This window comes from Mesoplodon bidens (genome assembly GCF_964165515.1).
Source record: "Mesoplodon bidens genome assembly, chromosome: 2".
Taxonomy (NCBI): Eukaryota; Metazoa; Chordata; class Mammalia; order Artiodactyla; family Ziphiidae; genus Mesoplodon; species Mesoplodon bidens.
The window spans coordinates 21,458,110-21,476,458 of record NC_138177.1 but is presented as its reverse complement, the minus strand read 5'-3'; the positions used below and the strand labels follow the sequence as shown (position 1 = coordinate 21,476,458).

At 49.4% G+C, this 18,349-nt stretch overlaps 2 protein-coding genes and 1 long non-coding RNA gene across 3 annotated transcripts in view; 1 reads left to right on the top strand and 2 right to left on the bottom strand.

The window, feature by feature from the left end:
* The window catches only part of LOC308627965 (calpain-2 catalytic subunit), a 54,278-nt gene extending 51,401 nt beyond the window's left edge, over positions 1–2,877 (bottom strand). Inside the window, exon 1 of the mRNA XM_081254482.1 lies at positions 2,505–2,877. Coding sequence (XP_081110608.1) covers positions 2,505–2,741 — 237 coding nt within the window. The 5' untranslated portion in view covers positions 2,742–2,877. The remainder of the gene's footprint in view (positions 1–2,504) is intronic.
* A 1,692-nt stretch (positions 2,878–4,569) lies between these two features.
* On the bottom strand, positions 4,570–9,314 carry LOC308627968. The gene is made up of 4 exons (XR_014017477.1): positions 9,261–9,314; positions 8,506–8,582; positions 5,560–5,637; positions 4,570–5,384 (listed from the first exon to the last, which is right to left on the bottom strand). It is a non-coding gene; the product is annotated as an uncharacterized lncRNA (long non-coding RNA).
* Positions 9,315–14,352: 5,038 nt separating this feature from the next.
* Positions 14,353–18,349, top strand: part of LOC308629430 (calpain-8-like) — a gene marked incomplete at both ends in the record, with an annotated part of 54,395 nt that continues 50,398 nt past the window's right edge. The window contains 1 exon segment of the mRNA XM_081257251.1: positions 14,353–14,388. Within this exon segment, the coding sequence (XP_081113377.1) occupies positions 14,353–14,388 (36 nt within the window).

The window sequence follows — 18,349 nt, the reverse complement described above, 5'->3', positions numbered from 1 at the left end:
GGAGCAGCCCCCGCTCCAGGGCTGGCCTGCTCCCCTGCCTCCCACCTGCAACCCTGCTCTCATTTCCTTGTGGCTCATTTCACCGTCTCCCCACTGCTTTTCTCTCTGGGACCTGACATATAACACATTCCAATTGCTCTCACCTGAAAACCAGCCTGTCGAGCCCCAGGTCCCACTCTCCCTGACACTTTTCCTCCTCTCCTTTCACAGGCACCCTTCTGGAATTAGCTGGGCACGCTCTTCATTTCCGGTTCCTTACTTTGGGGTCTACAGCCATCCGGCTTCTACCCCATTGCAATTCTATGCCATTGCAATTGCTCTGTTACAGTTACCAATGACTTGCTTCCGTCTAGATCCAGTGGACACATGTCTGTTTGCCTTGCCTGATCCGAACCACAGCGGTGTTGGAGAAGGCAGAGAGGGCGGCTCTCGACACCCATAGGCTGGACACAGTCCTGGCTCCACCCCAGACACCTGTATGAGCGAATAACTAACCTTCCCCAGCCTCAATTTCTTCAACTGCTGAATGGGACAATAACAGTTACCCTCCCCTTTGGTTGTGCAGTGCACACCCTGTCCCGCCCTAATCTGGGGCCCTAAAATGGCCTTGGATCTCTATTTCCCCATGTGGAAGTCCTACAGGCATTTCCAACTGTTGGGTGCCCTGTCTGTGTCCCCTCACTAGCCCCTAAAGCCTTCAGAGGCAGAAACCATATGCACTGTGCCTGGCATACAGTAGGCGTTCAAGATACGCTTATTGAGTGAATGTAAGAATAAGCAAAGAAGTATGTAAATTCACTTTGTAAACTGTAAAGTGCCATACAAATGTAAGGCGAATACATTCTCGTTTATCACTTTTACAGCTGTAATTCTGTTCGAGGCTAATTACAGTCCTGCATTCACTCATTCACTCGTTCCACAAATAGTCAGTCTTTGTTCACAGATGTATCCCAAGCATTTAAGACACTGCCTGACATATAACAGGCACTCGGTAAGTTTTGTTAAATGAATGAGTGAACGAATGAATGCATACTCTGAATGCACTGGGGATAGATTGGTGCACAATACACACATGGCCCCTGCAGTTCACTAGGAAAGACAAACAAATATATGTAATTATTTATAAGTTGTGAAAATGCTATGAAGGAAATTAGCAGGGTTCAGTGATAAAGAATAACAAGATGAGAAGGGGGCTGCTAAGAATGGTCAGGAAAGATCTCTTTGGGGAGGTGACATCTAACTAAGTCCCAAAGAGTAAGTGAGCCAGACTCCAGAAAACCAGGAAGGAGCATCCCTGGCAGGTGAGGCAGGAAAGAGATGGGTGCCCTTGAGAAACTAAAAGGTGCTGGGCCTGGTGAGCCAGTGGGGAGAGGAAACTATGTAGGCATCACCTCTTCTTTTAGACGAAAAAACGGGGGCAGGGTGGTTAAACGGCTCACGCAGGTTAGCAAGAAATGAACTCAAGTGCTCCAGGCCAAGGACACTTCCTACTGAACTTGCTGCCTACGGGCTGGGTTTGGAGTAACAGAAGGTGACTAGCGGGTGGGGGTGAGGGGCTCAGAGAAGTGGGAGCAGGGCAGGAATGTTTATTTCCCTAACAGGAGTCTGGAGGCTGTATGTCCCAGGAAGCCTCCTTGAGGTTTGGTGGGGCAAGATCGGTGAGGTGTCCCAAAGGACATGGGGCCAGGAGGGGGTCCAGGGGAAACAGGATGGATAAATTGATCAGGAAGGAAACTGTTCCAAGCCCTGCCAGGGCAAGCAGGACAGAGACCCAGCGGGGCGGGATAAGGGAACACCGAGGGGCCCCTGAGATGCCGGGGTGAGGATTCTGGGAGGGTGAGTAAGGTGCAGGAACTGGCTCCTGGCTGCATCTCCCCTATCCCTTTGAGAATCACCAGGGTAAATGTTACGGGGAGGTCGGCCCCCATTTGGAAAAATAAACAGGAAACTCCGACTGGATAAATCTAACCGTCGCTGCATGAGACAATCCTTAGTCACAAAGGACCAGGCCAGGTGTGGACTTTCTCCATTCCTGAAGCAGCCTAACCTAGTTAGAGACCGACTTTTCCCCGGTTAGATAGTGTCCCACTCACACCACACATCCCCCCCCCCGGCACCCCGCCTCCCTTCTCCGCAGACTGTCTCCCCACCGGAGTCCAACAAGTTTTCTCCAGGTCCCCCTATATCAACCGAGTTTTTGTGAGTTTTTGCTGGAGGGCCTGCTAGTGGGATTTACGGGCAGCGTGCACTTCGGCCCGTCCTGAGGGCGCCGTGGGTGGCAGAGGGGACACGGGCGACCGCGGAGCTTCCCCCGACCCCGCGCCTGCAGAGTCACCGGCTGGGCAGCGCGGGGACGGGGCTCCCGGCTGCGGGGCTCAGCTCTGCGCGCTCCCCTGGCTCCCCGCGCGCCGGGCCTGGTTCTCGGCTGCCGCGAGGCCCGGTCGCCGCGCCTCCGGTCTCCGCGCCCCGCCCGCCCCGCATCCCGCCGCGGGCCCGCTGCCTACCGTGGGCCGCTTCCACTCGATGCCCCGGGTCTTGCTGGAGTAGGGCCCCAACTCCTTGAAGCCCAGGGAAGCCGGGTGGGCCGGGAAGGACGGGTCGTGGAAGAGCGCCCCGGCCTCCAGGCACTCGTCCCGCAGCGCCGCGTAGTCCTGGTTGAGGTACTTGACGGCCCTCTCGTGTGAGCCCAGCCCCTCGGCCGCCTCCCGGTCCTTCGCCAGCTTGACCGCGATGCCCGCCATGGTCGGCCCGGTGCCCGCGCTGCCGCCCAGAGAGTGAGCGAGGGTCTCAGTGGCTGCTCGGCGCGTCGCTCCGCAAAACCGTGTCCAGGGCTCGCCGCGCGGCAGCGGGACTGGGAGCGGCCGCCGCGGGCGATGATTCACGCGGCAGGGCAACGCCCTCCGAGCGTCGGGGCGTGGCCTGGCCGCTCCCCGCCTGCTCGGCGCCCGGCCCTAGACCCTGCCTGCCGGCGGCCTGCACAGCGCCGGCGGTAGGACGGCGGCGGCGGCCCACGGGGCCGGTGCTGCCACCTGCGGCCGGCGCCTGGGATGGCCGGGCCGGCCCGCGCCGCGCACCTGGGCGTCCTGGTGGAAAAGTGGGGACTCAAACCCAACCCCGACAGACGACTTCCCACTTGTTGGGGAGGAAGGCTGGGCGAAACCCGAGGTTGGGGCTGTCCTGACTCTCCAGGACACACCCTGTGAGTCAGAAGATCGGGGAGAGAGCTCCAGGAGACTAAATAAGCTCTATGAGAAGGTTGTCCCTCCGCTATAGTCCCCATTTGACAGATGGGAAAACTGAGCATCAGAGAGGTTCAATGACATCATCCAATGTCGCACAACTAATCAGAGGCAGAACAGGGATTCTAAGTCACCAGAGGCGTGTTACAATCATGATGCTACACACTGCTACTGGTTAGCTATCTGATCACAGATAGGGTGGCCAGATTTGGCAAATAAAAATACATCCACCTGTAATAGGGAAGAACAAATCTGACTCCATATTAGATCTGTTTTGTTGCCTGTGTTTAGTCAGGCTGGCTCTGAACCTTTTGTAAAAGAATGTTATCTACAGCCTGAAATATACAGGATAGCCTATTCTCAGGGCTCTGACCTTTAAGAGTACATTCATATAGAGATAAAAAGTTGCAGAACAGAGAATAACTTTTGTTTCATTGGAGGTTTACAGGAACATCTTTACCTGACCAACATGAACAGCTACAAGAAGGAAGGATTCCAACACCAAGAAGTTTGCAACAACTAACCACGCCCCTCCATCTTGCCTTTAAAAGTGCTTTGCTGAACTTCTTGGAGAAGTTCGGGGCATTTTAAGCATGAGACAGCCTTCTCGCATAGCCCTGCAATAAACCTTTCTCTGCTCCAAACTCTGACGTTTCGGTTTGTTTGGGCTCATTGTGTGTCAGGCACATGAACTTGCGTTTGGTAACACACCCAGTTAGATTTGATTTTCAGGTAAACACTAACGATTTTTAGTATACGTATATCCCAAATATTGCACGGGGGCATACTTAAACTAAAAAATTATTTCCTACGTAGGGGAGCAACATTTGCCACCCCAAAATATCTCTCTGGCATGCAGATTATTTTGAGCTGAAAACAGTGAAGGCCCAAAAGACTCAGGAAGAAGCTTTGACCTTCCCGGTAACTGCCTAAAGAATTTAGATAAAGGGCCTGTTTCCAGAAGAGAGCTATCACCAGAGATATGTGCAAAGAATATGCGCTTAGTGTGGTGGGGAAAACTGCAGGGCCTAGAGACCAGATTCCTCTCTGTGTCCCATTGTCTCCACCTGGCCCAGCAAACATCTATTTACCAAATATTTGCTTTTCCATCTCCAAGTCAATTGTCTTCTTCCCCTTTGAAGTCCCAAACCCCTACCACCAACATCCTCATTTGTCTTTAGCTGAAGATGGTGTTTAAGGAGAGGGCTTCAGCGAGTTTGGTAAGTTACTCAGTTTTTCTAGATCTCTTCCATGTACACATGGTATTAAACTTTTATTTGATTTTCTTTTGTTAACCTGCCTCATGTCAATTTAATTTTTAGACCAGCCGGAAGATCATAGAAGAGTGGAGGAAAATTTCTTCTTCTCTAATTGTTATTTATCTGAAACTCACTTTTAACTGGGAGGACGGAGTCCATATTGGTAAAGCCTTTAAAACACTGCCTGTGTTAGGGGCCACTGTGACCATTCTGCTCGTTGAAGAGGTAGCGTGAGATTCTTGGCTCATACACAGGAATGGGTGTGTGCCAAGGAGTGCGGTCATCCCTTCCTCTCCATTTCTGCGCTAATATGGAAGAATTCGTGTTTCAGTGGAAAGCTATGCATTGTTTAGAGCAGTATTTCTTTTTTTTCGTTTTTTCAAAATTTATTTATTTATTTTTGGCTGCATTGTGTCCTCGTTGCTGTGCGTGGCATTTCTCTAGTTGTGGCGAGCGGGGGCTACTCTTCATTGTGGTGTGCGGGCTTCTCTTGTTGCGGAGCAAGGGCTCTAGACGTGCAGGCTTCAGTGGTGGTGGTGCGTGGGCTTAGTAGTTGTGGCTTGCAGGCTCTAGAGTGCAGGCTCAGTAGTTGTGGCGCATGGGCTTAGTTGCTCCGTGGCATGTGGGATCTTCCCGGACCAGGGCTCAAACCCACGTCCCCTGCATTGGTGGGCAGATTCTTAACCACTGTGCCACCAGGGAAGCCCTAGAGCAGTATTTCTTAACTGAGGGTGAATTTGCCCCCTCCTCCCGGCCTTGGGGGACACTTGGCAATGTCTGGAGATAATTTTTGGCCTCTATTGGGTAGAAGCCAGGGATGCTGCTAAACATCTTGGATGTCTAGGACAGCTCCCCACAAAACAAAGAATTACGTGGTCCATGTCAACTGAAAAAAAGAAAGAAAAAAACACAACGTGAGAGCTGTGAGTTAAGTTTTTTGGGGGGCAAAATGAGAATTATAGCCTGGGAGACAGCCTCTCAGCTCTGAGGAACTCTCCGAAGAAGCAGGGAGGAGGATACATGGACAGTACACACGTGATTTTGGTGACGGGGATACATACAGTCAAGCTCACATCTTGGCAGAAGATTGCAGCCAGTCACAAGGAGCAGGTGTCTCCATGAATGATTTTAGTGCTTTCCTAGATGTGAGAAGATGCAAGAAACTGGGCTCATAAAATCTTCTCCTGAAAATATCTAACTATCTAAAGGGCTGTTCTGCCAGTTTTCCCCAGAGCACAGAGTGCCTCATTCCTGATCTCCACCCTGAACTCCTTTCAGGGGGTGTTGGAGGTCAGCAACTGCAGTGGCTTAGTGAGAACCAGATGGGAAGAGACAGTTGTTAGTCGGCATCCAAAATGTCAGTAATGCCGAGGCTGAGAAAGTCCGGTTCAGAGCACCTCCTCCCAGGTTATCTGATTCCAGCCTTTCACTGTTTTTGAGTCATTTTACAGCCCAAAGTTGTAGATCACGGTAGCAGTGCAAAATAATTTTGCTCTATATGCAAATTAATTCTGTTCAGTGCAGGGGATCTCCCTCCCCACCGTGGAGAAGCCAGTTGAGTCCATTGGCACATTCATTTCAATATTCTTTATCCTTTACTTCAGATAAATCTGTGCCCCTTTGACTTTTCCTTTGAATCAGTCATAATGTATGCTTAGTTGCCTCATTTAATTAATAAGTTAAATAAAATCTTTAAAACTTGTTCATTTTATATACATATGTGAGTCATGGTTTTACTTTTTTTTTTTAATTATCTTTTAGTCTGAGGAAGACCAGATAAAGTGGCATTTTAGTCAATCCTGAAGGACTGTTTGAGATTTGAATATTCAGGATTTTTTAGTGGAACAATGATCTGTCAGGAAAAACTGAAAAGTCTTTGGAATTAAAAAGTATTCCTGTGTTCTATGGAATTAGATGAAGCCTAATCACCCTGCCAGGGGTCAGGTCTGCAGCGGTCTGTGCCTTTCATAGTCTTCAGGATATTTTACTACTCTGTGCATTGTAGAAATTGATAGTAATGCAAATAATTATTGTCCATGTATATGCAAATGAACTTCTTTGGGTAGAAGTGCAATCAAACAGATTCCCTCCCTCAGTTTTGCATCTATTAACAAATTCCATTCAGCATTCCTAATTGTTCTTTTGGATTCTCCTTTAAACTATTTTTTTTCAATATCTACTGGTTCCCTCATTTATTCATGAGTTAAATCAAATCTTTGACATGTAGTTATTTTATATTTGTATGAGAGTCATTATTTACTCTGTTTTTTTTTTTGCAGTACGCGGGCCTCTCACTGTTGTGGCCTCTCCCGTTGCGGAGCACAGGCTCCGGATGCGCAGGCTCAGCGGCCATGGCTCACGGGCCCAGCTGCTCCATGGCATGTGGGATCCGCCCGAACCGGGGCACGAACCCATGTCCCCTGCATCGTCAGGCAGACTCTTAACCACTGCGCCACCAGGGAAGCCCTATTTACTCCTTTAACAGACACTTTGTGGACAGGCTCTGTTATGTCATGTGCACATTATCGCCTCTTAATAAATGATGGAGAAATAAATAAAATGGGTGAGAAATATTCAAGTAAAATAGAGGCATTTTTCTTGGATAAGAGATGGATGTTGGGCACTCAATGCTCTAACTTCAAGTGTTTACAGGATTGTCCTGGAGAAGAGGAAGTGTATTCATTCTGTGTTGCTCCAGAGGGAGAAGTGGAACTAGTGATTGACTTAAAGGGGCACAGATTTTAATCCAACATAAAAACTAATTAAATAGTGGCTTGTGACGTGGAGATTCCAGCAGCACTGGCTGTGTTCAAGGGGTCAGGGGTTCCCCAACTTGGTTGAGTATCAGAATCACTTGGGGTCACAAAGTGTTTGGTCTTTAATGATTGAGGGCCAGCCAGATGGGGGTCCTTCTGCTGCAGGGGCCTGCAGAGATAGGGGCTGGTGACCTATGGGGTCCTTTTATAGCCAAAGATTCCATGGCCTGAAGGTTTGCTGGCAGGTGGTATGAGCCAGCCCTGTAGGTACTTTTCCATCATCATCAGGGTGTCAGCTTCCTCTTAGCTTTAACGTCAGCACTGGACTTGTTCTTGAGGGCCACACACCCATTCTATAAGTGGGGGGGGAGTGGTTTGCATATGAAGGAACTACTCTGTCCCTCAGAATCTTTTGGGGATTGCCTATTACTCCCCAGTTTCTAAATTTTCCGGATAGGAGGAGGAGTCATAGAATTTTCGAATTGCATTTGCTGCCATGAATATTTATTCACATTTAAGAACTGAGCCCTTGGGCTTCCCTGGTGGCACAGTGGTTGAGAGTCTGCCTGCTGATGCAGGGGACACGGGTTCGTGCCCTGGTCCAGGAAGATCCCACATGCCGTGGAGTGGCTGGACCCGTGAGCCATGGTTGCTGAGCCTGCACGTCCGGAGCCTGTGCTCTGCAACGGGAGAGGCCACAACAGTGAGAGGTCCGCGTACCGCAAAAAAAAAAAAAAAAAAAAAAAAAGAAGAACTGAGCCCTTTTCACCAAGAGCTTCAGGAGTGGAATTCCCATTTCCATGGAATCAGCCTCCATTTGTGTTTGGTTTTGTATTCACCAATTTTATTCCTCCTCCCTCAATCTATCTTGTCCTTGACCAGGTGTTCACGTGTCCATTTCTTACACTCTGCTTGACCAAACTTTAGTCAGGTTTCTCTCTTGCCTCCAAGTCTGAGCAAACACAGAAAAAGTGGACCAGGTCCCACTTATCAGCTTCTCCTGGGAAATCTCCTGACCCCCAGCATGACCTTTTCCTATCAGACCCTATTCGTTTCCCCTTGTTTGTCCAGCTTCCCCTCCAAAGATTCTGCTTATTTCTGTTGCCCCTCCTTTACCCTATTAAAAAACAAAAAAATTTTTTTTTGATTTTGAGATCCTTGCAGTTTTTTGAGACCTGAGAGTTCCCCCTGTTGCAACAGTCTTTCTTTCTGATTAAAGTCTTCCCCATCTAAGTCTGGATGTGTTTTTACCTGACATCCTCCATCTCCAGTTTGCACTGCCCGATGGACAGGTACCACTGCCACCACCAGGCTCTGCTTTCTGTACCCTTGGATGAAATGGGGGACACAGGCATTCATTCCTAACTCACAGGTTTCTGGTGCAAGTGTTTTACGAAACCATCCCAGTTGAGAGCAGAGGAAAGAGACAACCCTTCCTGGAAGCTGTTAATTTTCTTCACTGCCCGCTTTCCGCTGGGCCACTGAGCCCCGGGCTCTTGGGAGAAAGCTTGTCCACCCGTCCAGCAACAGAGTGGGCAGATTTCTCCTCCAGCTGGTCTACTGGAGGACAGCCCATCCTGGGAAAGCACCTCCTCCCAGGCGGGTGGCTGAGGTTCCCCTTCCCAGGCCTTTTAGCGACAAAGGCAAACCAGCCCTAACAGAAGCTTCCTGCAGCCCTTCACAGAGGAACCCCCTCGTCACCTGGGAGTACCATCCTCTGGCCCGGGCCACACCCTCTTCTCTGCAGTCCTGGCAGGTGATTCATCAGCCTTCAGGGCCTCTGCACACAGGACTCTGCTCACAAAGGAACTTGGTGGTTCTGAGCGACTCATAGTTACTTGTAGTTACCCATGATGATGGCCACACCCGCCACTGGACAAGGTCCAGTTTTTTAAACCTGAATAAACACTCCTCTGTACTTTTCAAAGCCTCTCACATGATTCTATCTCTCTGGATCCAGCAAAATCTCACTTTCTGATGGCACAATCCCTTCCACAGGAACTCACCAGTGCAGACAGACAGACAGACATCCCATCAGCCTCACTGATGCAGTGAGTCACCCAGCCCTGAGAGCAGGGGTGAGTCAGAGCAGCTGGGATTGCCCACAGCTGCCTGGGGGCGGGCCACAGGCCTGTGTGCCACTAGGGGTGTGTGTGTATGTGTGTTTGTGTGTGTTTGTGTGTGTGTGTGTGTGTGAGAGAGAGAGAGAGAGAGAGAGAAGAAGAGAGGGAGAGAGAGAGAGAGGGCCAGAACAAAGGAATCTCTTTTTGTAGAATTTTTCTTTTTCTTTTTTCTTGGTCAATATTGTGTTTTTATTGGAGTATAGTTGATTTACAATGTTGTGTTAATTTCTGCTGTACAGCAAAGTGATTCAGTTATACCTATATATACTTTTTTTTTTTTTGTGGTACGCGGGCCTCTCACTGTTGTGGCCTCTCCCGCTGCGGAGCACAGGCTCCGACGCGCAGGCTCAGCAGCCATGGCTCACGGGCCCAGCCGCTCCACGGCATGTGGGATCCTCCTGGACCAGGGCACAAACCCGCGTCCCCTGCATCGGCAGGCGGACTCTCAACCCCTGCGCCACCAGGGAAGCCCTACATTCTTTTTTAAAATATTCTTTTCCATTATGGTTTATCATAGGATACTGAATATAGTTCTCTGTGCTATATAGTAGAAACTTCTTTTTGTAGAATTCTTCTTTAGATTATTTTCTCCAAGTGAAAAGAAGAGAAAATAAAGCATCTAGGTCATACCAAATCCATAGCCCGGATGCTTAAGAGGTGTTAGGGGCACAGTCTGCAGGTCCCAGGGATACTATTCCAAGCCACCTTCTTAATTGAGCCCCTCCATGTGCATTATACACATTTACACATTTAATCTTCACCATTGGTGAAGGAAAATCTTATTTCCTCCTATTATAGATGAAGAAATGGAGGCCCAGAAAAAGGGCAGCTAATATGTGATAGAGCCACAGTCTTGTCCAGTCTCTTTCCCTGGCTTAGGAGAGCAGAGAGGCTGGCGGGGGGCCACCTCTTTCCTAGGGCTGAGGCTGAGGAAAAGCCAGTCCTGACTTCTCCTCCGTCTTTCAGGTCTGTGATCAGAATCCAAAAGAGAGCAAGGCGAATACGAATTCCACAGTGTTATAACACACGGTTTTGTTTCAAAGATTTCTCCCTGGCTGGAGCCGTTACAGGTCTTAGTCTTTCCTTATGACTGTAGAGTGAGGGTTGGATAGGCCTGTTGGATTCCATCAGTGGGATGGGGTGTCCTGTGTGTTTCCAAGGACGGATGGGATGGACTGTCCTTGGTGCTGCAAAAGCTGGGAGGTGCTAAGAGTAGGAGGACAGAGGAAAACTCCAGAAAGAAAGCTTCAAAAAGCCCAGACAGTTTCCTGGGCCCCGTGGTGATTTTACTTATCGGCTGGAGCTCAGGATCGTATATCTGACCCTTGCCAAGAGGCCAGAGATCAGGGCAGCTGCCGCTCACCCACCAAAAACCATCTCTGGGAGGAGTTTCCATAGAAGGGGTCCCCTAGTGATAGCTGTGCTAATAATAAGTTATATCTCGTATTTGTGGGGTCCTTTGCAATTTTCAAAACACTAACCATCAATTCTCTCATATCTTCAAATGGGGAAAAAATATCTACTCTGCAGAGTTCACAGAGTTGTTTGTAAACATTGAAATCACGATGTGTGTGAAATTGCTGGAACTGGACCACCTTGGGTGCTGTCACTGTTCTCATCAGCAGCCACATACCTTTGTCCTAAAGACCCTTGAGTCCCGGACACGTGGGGAGCAATTCCTCTATTTTCACGCTGCCCGCTGCAGGGAAGGAGCGCAGGGTAGCGTGTTCTCTCTGTAGGAAGCGATAAGCTCCAGTGTCTGCACCAGGGGTGTTGGGAGAGGCGCTGGCCTCACCCATAACTTCCATCAGCAGAACCCCCAAGTGCCCCGAATAAATACGTTTCTGAAACGAAACTGAGCTATTTGTAATGAGGTGGATAGACCTAGAGTCTGTCATACAGAGTGAAGTAAGTCAGAAAGAGAAAGACAAATACCGTATGCTAACACATATATATAGAATTAAAAAAAAATGTCATGAAGAACCTAGGGGTAAAACGGGAATAAAGACACAGACCTACTTGAGAATGGACTTGAGGATATGGGGAGGGGGAAGGGTAAGCTGTGACAAAGCGAAAGAGAGGCATGGACATATATACACTACCAAACGTAAGGTAGATAGCTAGTGGGAAGCAGCCGCAGAGCACAGGGAGATCAGCTCGGTGCTTTGTGACCCCCTGGAGGGGTGGGATGGAGAGGGTGGGAGGGAGGGAGATGCATGAGGGAAGGGATGTGGGAACAGATGTATATGTATGACTGATTCACTTTGTTATAAAGCAGAAACTAATAAAAAAAATACGTTTCTGAGCCAGAACAGGGGGCTTACTAGGCAAAAATCCTCAGGACAAGCCCCAATGCACCCTGCTTCATCTACCATCCACATTTTCATCCCCAAGTCCTTCCCATGTAGAAATTGTAGAACTGCCCCGTATATGCTCCAGCTCACACGATGAGAAGCTGGAAGTGGCCCCCTCCGCCCTCCTGTGTCTGCAGGCTTGGTGGTCGCAGTGCAATTGTCCCTACTGTGCCAGCTGTGGCAGAAACCAATTTCCCAGTAAAGTTTACGGCTGTTCAAAAAAATGGTAAACATCACCGGTGCTTGTTTGTTTACATTGTGATTCAGGTAACCACATTTGGTGAAGCGTGACTCTATCTGGTCTCTTGGATTCATTACTTCTCCCAATTCTGTTCTTTTCTTCAGCCAATCAGTTAACAGGCTTGTTACCAGGAAATGAAATTGAAAATGGTTAATAACCACTGTGGCCCGACTTACCCACCCATTGGAAGGGAAAGTGATGCCAGCACTGGTGTAGGAAACCTCTGCTGAGTTAGGTGCATGGATTGGGGCAGTGATGGGGGGAGATCTGGGGATTGCAGAGAAAGGGCTGGGGGTAAGGGGGGCTAGAACAGTGGGGGCAGGGAAGGAACCAACCCTGTTGTCGTAAAGGACAGCCACCCACCCCTATTTCCTAATCCCTTTGGATCTCCACATTTCCCGCACTCTGTTACATTTGTTGTTTGGCAGTTTTGACATGTTTCAGCATTTTTTCTCCTCTGTGCAATGCTGTATTCTAACCTGGGCTCAGACACAGCTCTCTTGCTGTTACTTTTTATCTCCTCCCTCCTTCGGGCGCAGGGCTCGGCCTAGTGATGGCTGGTTCTTGCTGTCATCCAAATTATTCCTCGAACCTAGAATCCAGGAACCCTTCCTTTCCCTTCCCCTTTAGGCCTTCCATCAACGCAGCGTCTCAGACTGACCACGACTCAGTGCCAACACCGGGAACTCGAGTGTGGATCTGAGGCAAGCATCTTAACCTTCCTGCGTCTCAATTTTTCCATCTGTAAAATAGGGATGATGGGGGCTTCCCAGGGGGCGCAGTGGTTGAGAGTCCGCCTGATGATGCAGGGGACATGGGTTCATGCCCCGGTCCGGGAGGATCCCACATGCCGTGGAGCGGCTGGGCCCGTGGGCCATGGCTGCTGAGCCTGCGCATCCGGAGCCTGTGCTCCGCAACGGGAGAGGCCACAGCAGTGAGAGGCCTGCATCCCGCAAAAAAAAAAAAAAAAAAAAAAAATGTTCATAAGGATTCAATATGTGGTTTAAGAGACAATCAGTGTGTGTCTTATATAGATGGTACATCTGTGGTTTTTAATCTGTGCTAGACTTCAAAACTGTGATCTCCTGTTACTGTATGCAAACTTGAACTCCACCTCTGCAGGGGTTCTTCTATGATTAAAGAGGTTGTAATTATAAGTAAATTCAGAGCAACTGAGTACTTACCTAAGAAGATTACCTTTGGCTGGAGGTGAGCTGCACTGAAACTTTACAACAAAATGTCTCTGGACAAGGAAAGTGAGAGAAGAGAAACAAAAGGACAGGAATTCATCTGTAATTTGCTGTTGGTAAGCCTAGCAGTAAAGAGACGTTGGTCAATTGCTCTGACCCTGATGAATTTATAAACTGAGATCCTCGTTGTTTATGCTTGCAGATGTTAACTGGAAAAGTTATATATGCATAAACCTTTCTTCCTGGATTTGGCAGATATGTATAATTATATTAAAATGGTTCTAGCACAAAAAAAAAGAAAAGCAAACAAACCAAAACAAACAAAACTTTACTTAGCAGATCTTAAGTTCCATGAGATGTTAATGGATGTTCTATGGTATTGTGGCTGTGAGTGTGTGGATGTTAGCTTTTAGTGGTCAAATAAATTTGGGAAACACTTCAAATTATGTTCCCCTCTTGAGAACCATAATGTATATTCTTTTTTTTTTTTTTTTTTTTTTTTGCGTTACGCGGGCCTCTCACTGCCGCGGCCTCTCCCGCTGAGGAGCACAGGCTCCGGACGCACAGGCTCAGCGGCCATGGCTCATGGGCCCAGCCGTTCCGCGGCATGTGGGATCCTCCCGGACCGGCGCACGAACCCGTGTCCCCTGCATCAGCAGGCGGACTCTCAACCACTGCGCCACCAGGGAAGCCCTCATAATGTATATTCTTACATTAAAGGCTCAGGCAAGTCCTGTAGCAAAGAATTGTTTTACCTAGTTTGTCATTTTGGGTCCTCCAGGAAGCAAAATGCCAGCACAAAGTTAGACGTGCAAGAGATTGATTGGGGGTGATGCCTGTGAAAGAGAAAGGGGAGAGGGAGCGGAGGAGGTAGGGGAGCCTTCGGACCACAGTGCAAGCCTGACACCTGTGGAAAGAGAGAGAGAAGGATAAACAGTGGGGTTCGTGGGCCAGCAGTGCCACCTGAGAGAGCCCCAGCCAACCCACTGGGGACTCCTGAGCAAAGCAGGCCTCTTAGAAGTCAGCAGTGGGCAGAAATGGCCAGCCCAGTGCCTCTGCTGTATTGTCAGTGGCTGGAGCAGCCTGGGGAGAGCTGGTCTTCGTCTTGAATGCTCTATACATATTTTTTCATTTCATTGATGGGTCTTGTCATTTTTTTCCACATTTACAGATGAGGAAACCGAGGCACCATGAGTTTCAGTGACTTTCCTGGGGTCATCCAGCTAGTGAGTAGTGGAGTCGGAATTTGAACGCAAAGCTGCATTTGGGAAGCCCTGCCCTAGACACGGGGCAGTGTGGTTTGCAGAGCGAATGGGAGAAAAATGAACATTCTGACCCTTATTTATCAGCATGTCGCAAACTGCAATGGCCACAGTCACTGATGGCTTCCAGATCCTCAGTCAAAGATCTAGTTCCTCCTCAAGGGCTAGAGATAATATTTTGAGCCATACCCTTTGAGCTGTTTTGCAGATACCAAGGCTTCCCTGTTTTCACCTTAGGTATTGTGCGCTGCCTCTGGCACTGCAGTCCTTCCCCTCCTTCTCGAGACCTTTCCTCCCTCTGTTTCCGTGGATTACTCCCTCGCCCGGCTTTTCTCCCAGCTCCCTGCCTGTTCTTCCTCAACCTCCTTCACCAGCTCCTCTTTCTCTGCTTGTGCCTTTTGTGTACATTGTTCTGGCTTTTCCTGCCCCAGAACCTGCCTGGTCCATCATCTCCTCTGCTTCCAACTTCCAATCACAGGGGCCACTTGTAAATGCAGCCAGCGCTGGGGGTAGAATAACCAGGTTATTTCCACTGCCTGAGGGCTTCTTCTTCCTCTGAGAGGTTGTTTGTTTGTTTTCTTTTACACACACACACACACACACACACTCACACACACACACACATACACACACGACTTTTCTACAGACTTAGAGATACTTACTTTTTAGAACATTAATTTGGGCTTCCAGGCACAATGAAGCATAATGGTACCCAAGGCATTCTCCATACAATTTATAACTTAAATTTTCACATAATTTAAAGCTTGGAAAGACATTCCTTTTTTCTTTTTCTTTTTCTTTTTTTCGACCAGGGATCGAACCAGCGCCCCCTTCAGTGGAAGCATGGTGGAGTCTTAACCACTGGACCGCCAGGGAAGTCCCCGGAAAGACATTCCTTAGCCTCAGTCTCTTCTGAGGATGAGATGGTCAGCTACAGAGCCCATGCCAGGCTGTCACTGCCTGGGTATTGGGTGCCTAGTTTCTTCCTTGGCCCAGAGAGAGGCTCTGCCCAGCACCTCTCAAGAGAGACCCTGCCTGGGGCCAAACAAGGGAATGACAAAAGGAGCCTCAGAGCCCTGTCTGGGTCGGAGTCACCTCTTAGTGATGTGGCCACACAGCATCTGACTCAGAGCATGGAGATTCTTCAGCTCCTAATGGCAAAGATGAGAATCACAAAAGCGACAGGCTTAGAGGTGGAGAAGAGGGCAGGACCATGTCTTCTCATCTAATCCCTGCAGATGTGAAGCTGAGGCCAGAGAAGGGCTGTGACAACTGAAGGGCCAGCAGTCATAGGGGAGGGCTGGAGCCAGCACTGGGGCCTCTGCCTCACGGCGGGGGTGGGTTTCCCATCTTGCTGCCCGCTCCCCAGGCTGTGCCCAGCCTCTGGTTGGAACATGTAGTGGAGCCCAGTCACCCCGCCTCTGACCGGGTTATGCCTGGGAGGCCTCGGCTTCCTGACTCATACTCAGAAGGGAGTGTCTTGGAGGAATTTCTTTCCACCCAAGCAGTCTAGATGTTAGGAGAAACACTGACTGAAACTGCCCCGCCGGGGCCAGGCAAAGACAGCAACCATTTGTATGAGTTATTTTACAACACGAGGTCCTGGTTAGGAACACGGAGCTAACAAGCCACCGCCAACCAGAAGAATACGGGAAAGGTCAAAAGGAGAGAGGAGACGCCAGTCCACATGTCTTACCAGGCTCCCAGAATCCTCCTCGCTGGAATCCATCTTGGCTGAACGGTTGTGCGCACCACCAGAAAGGACCCTGAGTCAGAGTGATTGGCCAGAGACAACCGGAAGCTCATCCCATCACCGTGAAACCCAAGGCTGTGAGCCGCGTGGCAGAGTAGTTCTCCTGGGGTCCCTCATCCTGCTGCTCTCTGCCCAGGCGCCCCTTCCCAATAAAGTCTCTCGCTTTGTCAGCACGTGTCTCCTCGGACAATTCATTTCCAAGCGTTAGACAAGAGCCCTCTGTCGGACCCTTCCTGCAACATAGGCACTGATCAAAAATGCAAGTCACGTGAAGACATAAGTGCTCTCTCATGTATATTCTGTGAGGTGGCTTTGAATGCAAATCAAAAAACACAATAATGAATAATCAGAGCTATTACCTTAGCACTTTTTGTGTCACTTCTTTTACAGTGCTTATAACCAGGTGCGACAAGTACTAATGGGTCTGATTCCCTGCTAGCCTGTAAGTTCCTGAACTGGAGAACTGTGTCTTTCTTATTCACCCTGTGATCCTGGCACAGTGCCTGGCACCTGGTGGGTCCCTGGTGAAGGTCTGTTGACTGAAGGAACATAGATACAAAGCTTACCCTAGGCAAAGCTTGCTGGTATCTCCCATGGCTGTGTCACCTATACGGGGTGGGGGAAATGCTGCTTAGGGCCCTGTGTCCTGCTAAAGGGGTCCCTGAATTGAGAGTTTTTAGGAGCCCAGGCTTAACAGCCATGAGGGTTGTGTCTTGTGTCTGTGTTTATCGTGGGGTGGGGGTGTAACATCCCTCTCTACAAGAGAGCCAGAAGATCTCTGCCCCAGGATGGGGCGGCTGTGATGTCTACTCTAGGAGACACATGAGAAGGTTCTTGGTCAAGGTCTTGCAAGCGTTTCCTGCTGACTCCCTCCTCCCCTCACTCTCCTTGGCTGGACTGGTCCATCCTTCACATGTGGGTGCTGATGCTGGCCTATGGGGTTGGGGAGCCCTGAGAGTCTTCAGGGAGTCTGCCTGGCACCAGACTGGCCATTACACAGCCCAGACTCTCCACCCCATTTCCACCCACTGTGGTGTGCAAATGCCCTGGGGCATTCAGGGCCGATTACAAAGTACAGCAAACTAGGAGCCCGCCTCTGCAGGGCCTTGTAAGGGCCTTGAGGGAGTCATCAAAGGGTTAAGGAGGTGAGGGTGAGTAAGGCTGGGCGGGGGAGGGGGAGGGATCTGGGTTGAGGGGGCCCCTGAGCCCCATCACAGGAAATGCCAGGAACACTGAAGGCTCCTTCCAGAAGCAGGACTCTGGCCAGGATTGCAGAGCCCCACCTCTCAGTCCCCAGCCCTGCTCAGCCCTCAGAGGCAGGCCCTGAGGGAAGAGTACTCGGCTTCTCTGAAGACAGCAGTTCCCCGAGGTTCCTCCTCGTTCACAGTGGAGCAGCCTTCTCACTTATTAGCACAATAGGCTGACACACTTTTGTGGGAGAGGAAATAAACCCTCTCCACCCTTTTGTGGAGCTGGGATGATTTCTCTGAGTCTCAGAGAGTTGTAAATATTGCCAAGATTTCCCGAACAATGAATACAAGCCCTTAGTAAAGTCTTTACACCACAGTAATTCTGTCCACTGTCAACAAGGGTGGGTGGTATCACCCCGAGTCTGATGATGGGGGCGAAATGGCGCCTCTGAAGGCCTCTTTGGTGTTGTGCTGGCGCCACCACGTGGCAAAACCTAGTACTGTTACTTCAAAGCCATAAAACTCCCAACCTAGCTGTGGAAAGGGAAATCTCTACCTCAAAGGCCTTTGATACTTTTCGGCCATAAGGAGTAAAACTGACAAAGTGTATCGCTATGGATCTCAGGAAGTCATGAGTCCAGATTCCAAAACCCTCTGGAATTTATACTGAGTTGTTTGTTCGTTTACCTATTCTCTATCATCTGTCTATCTATCTACCTATCATCTATCTTTCTATGTATCATCTTTTTATCACCTATCACCTCTCACCTATTATCAATCAATCATTTATCTATTGATCCATCTATCCATATCTCTATCATTATATGTGGCCACAAGCACTGAAGCTTCAACCATGAACAAGACACGGTACTGTCCTCACGAGGATAAAGGCAAATAAACAGGAAATTACAGTTCACCATGGCAAACACTATGGTGGGAAGTGCATTATTGGAGATCCTCAGCCAGACGTGGTGAGTCTTGG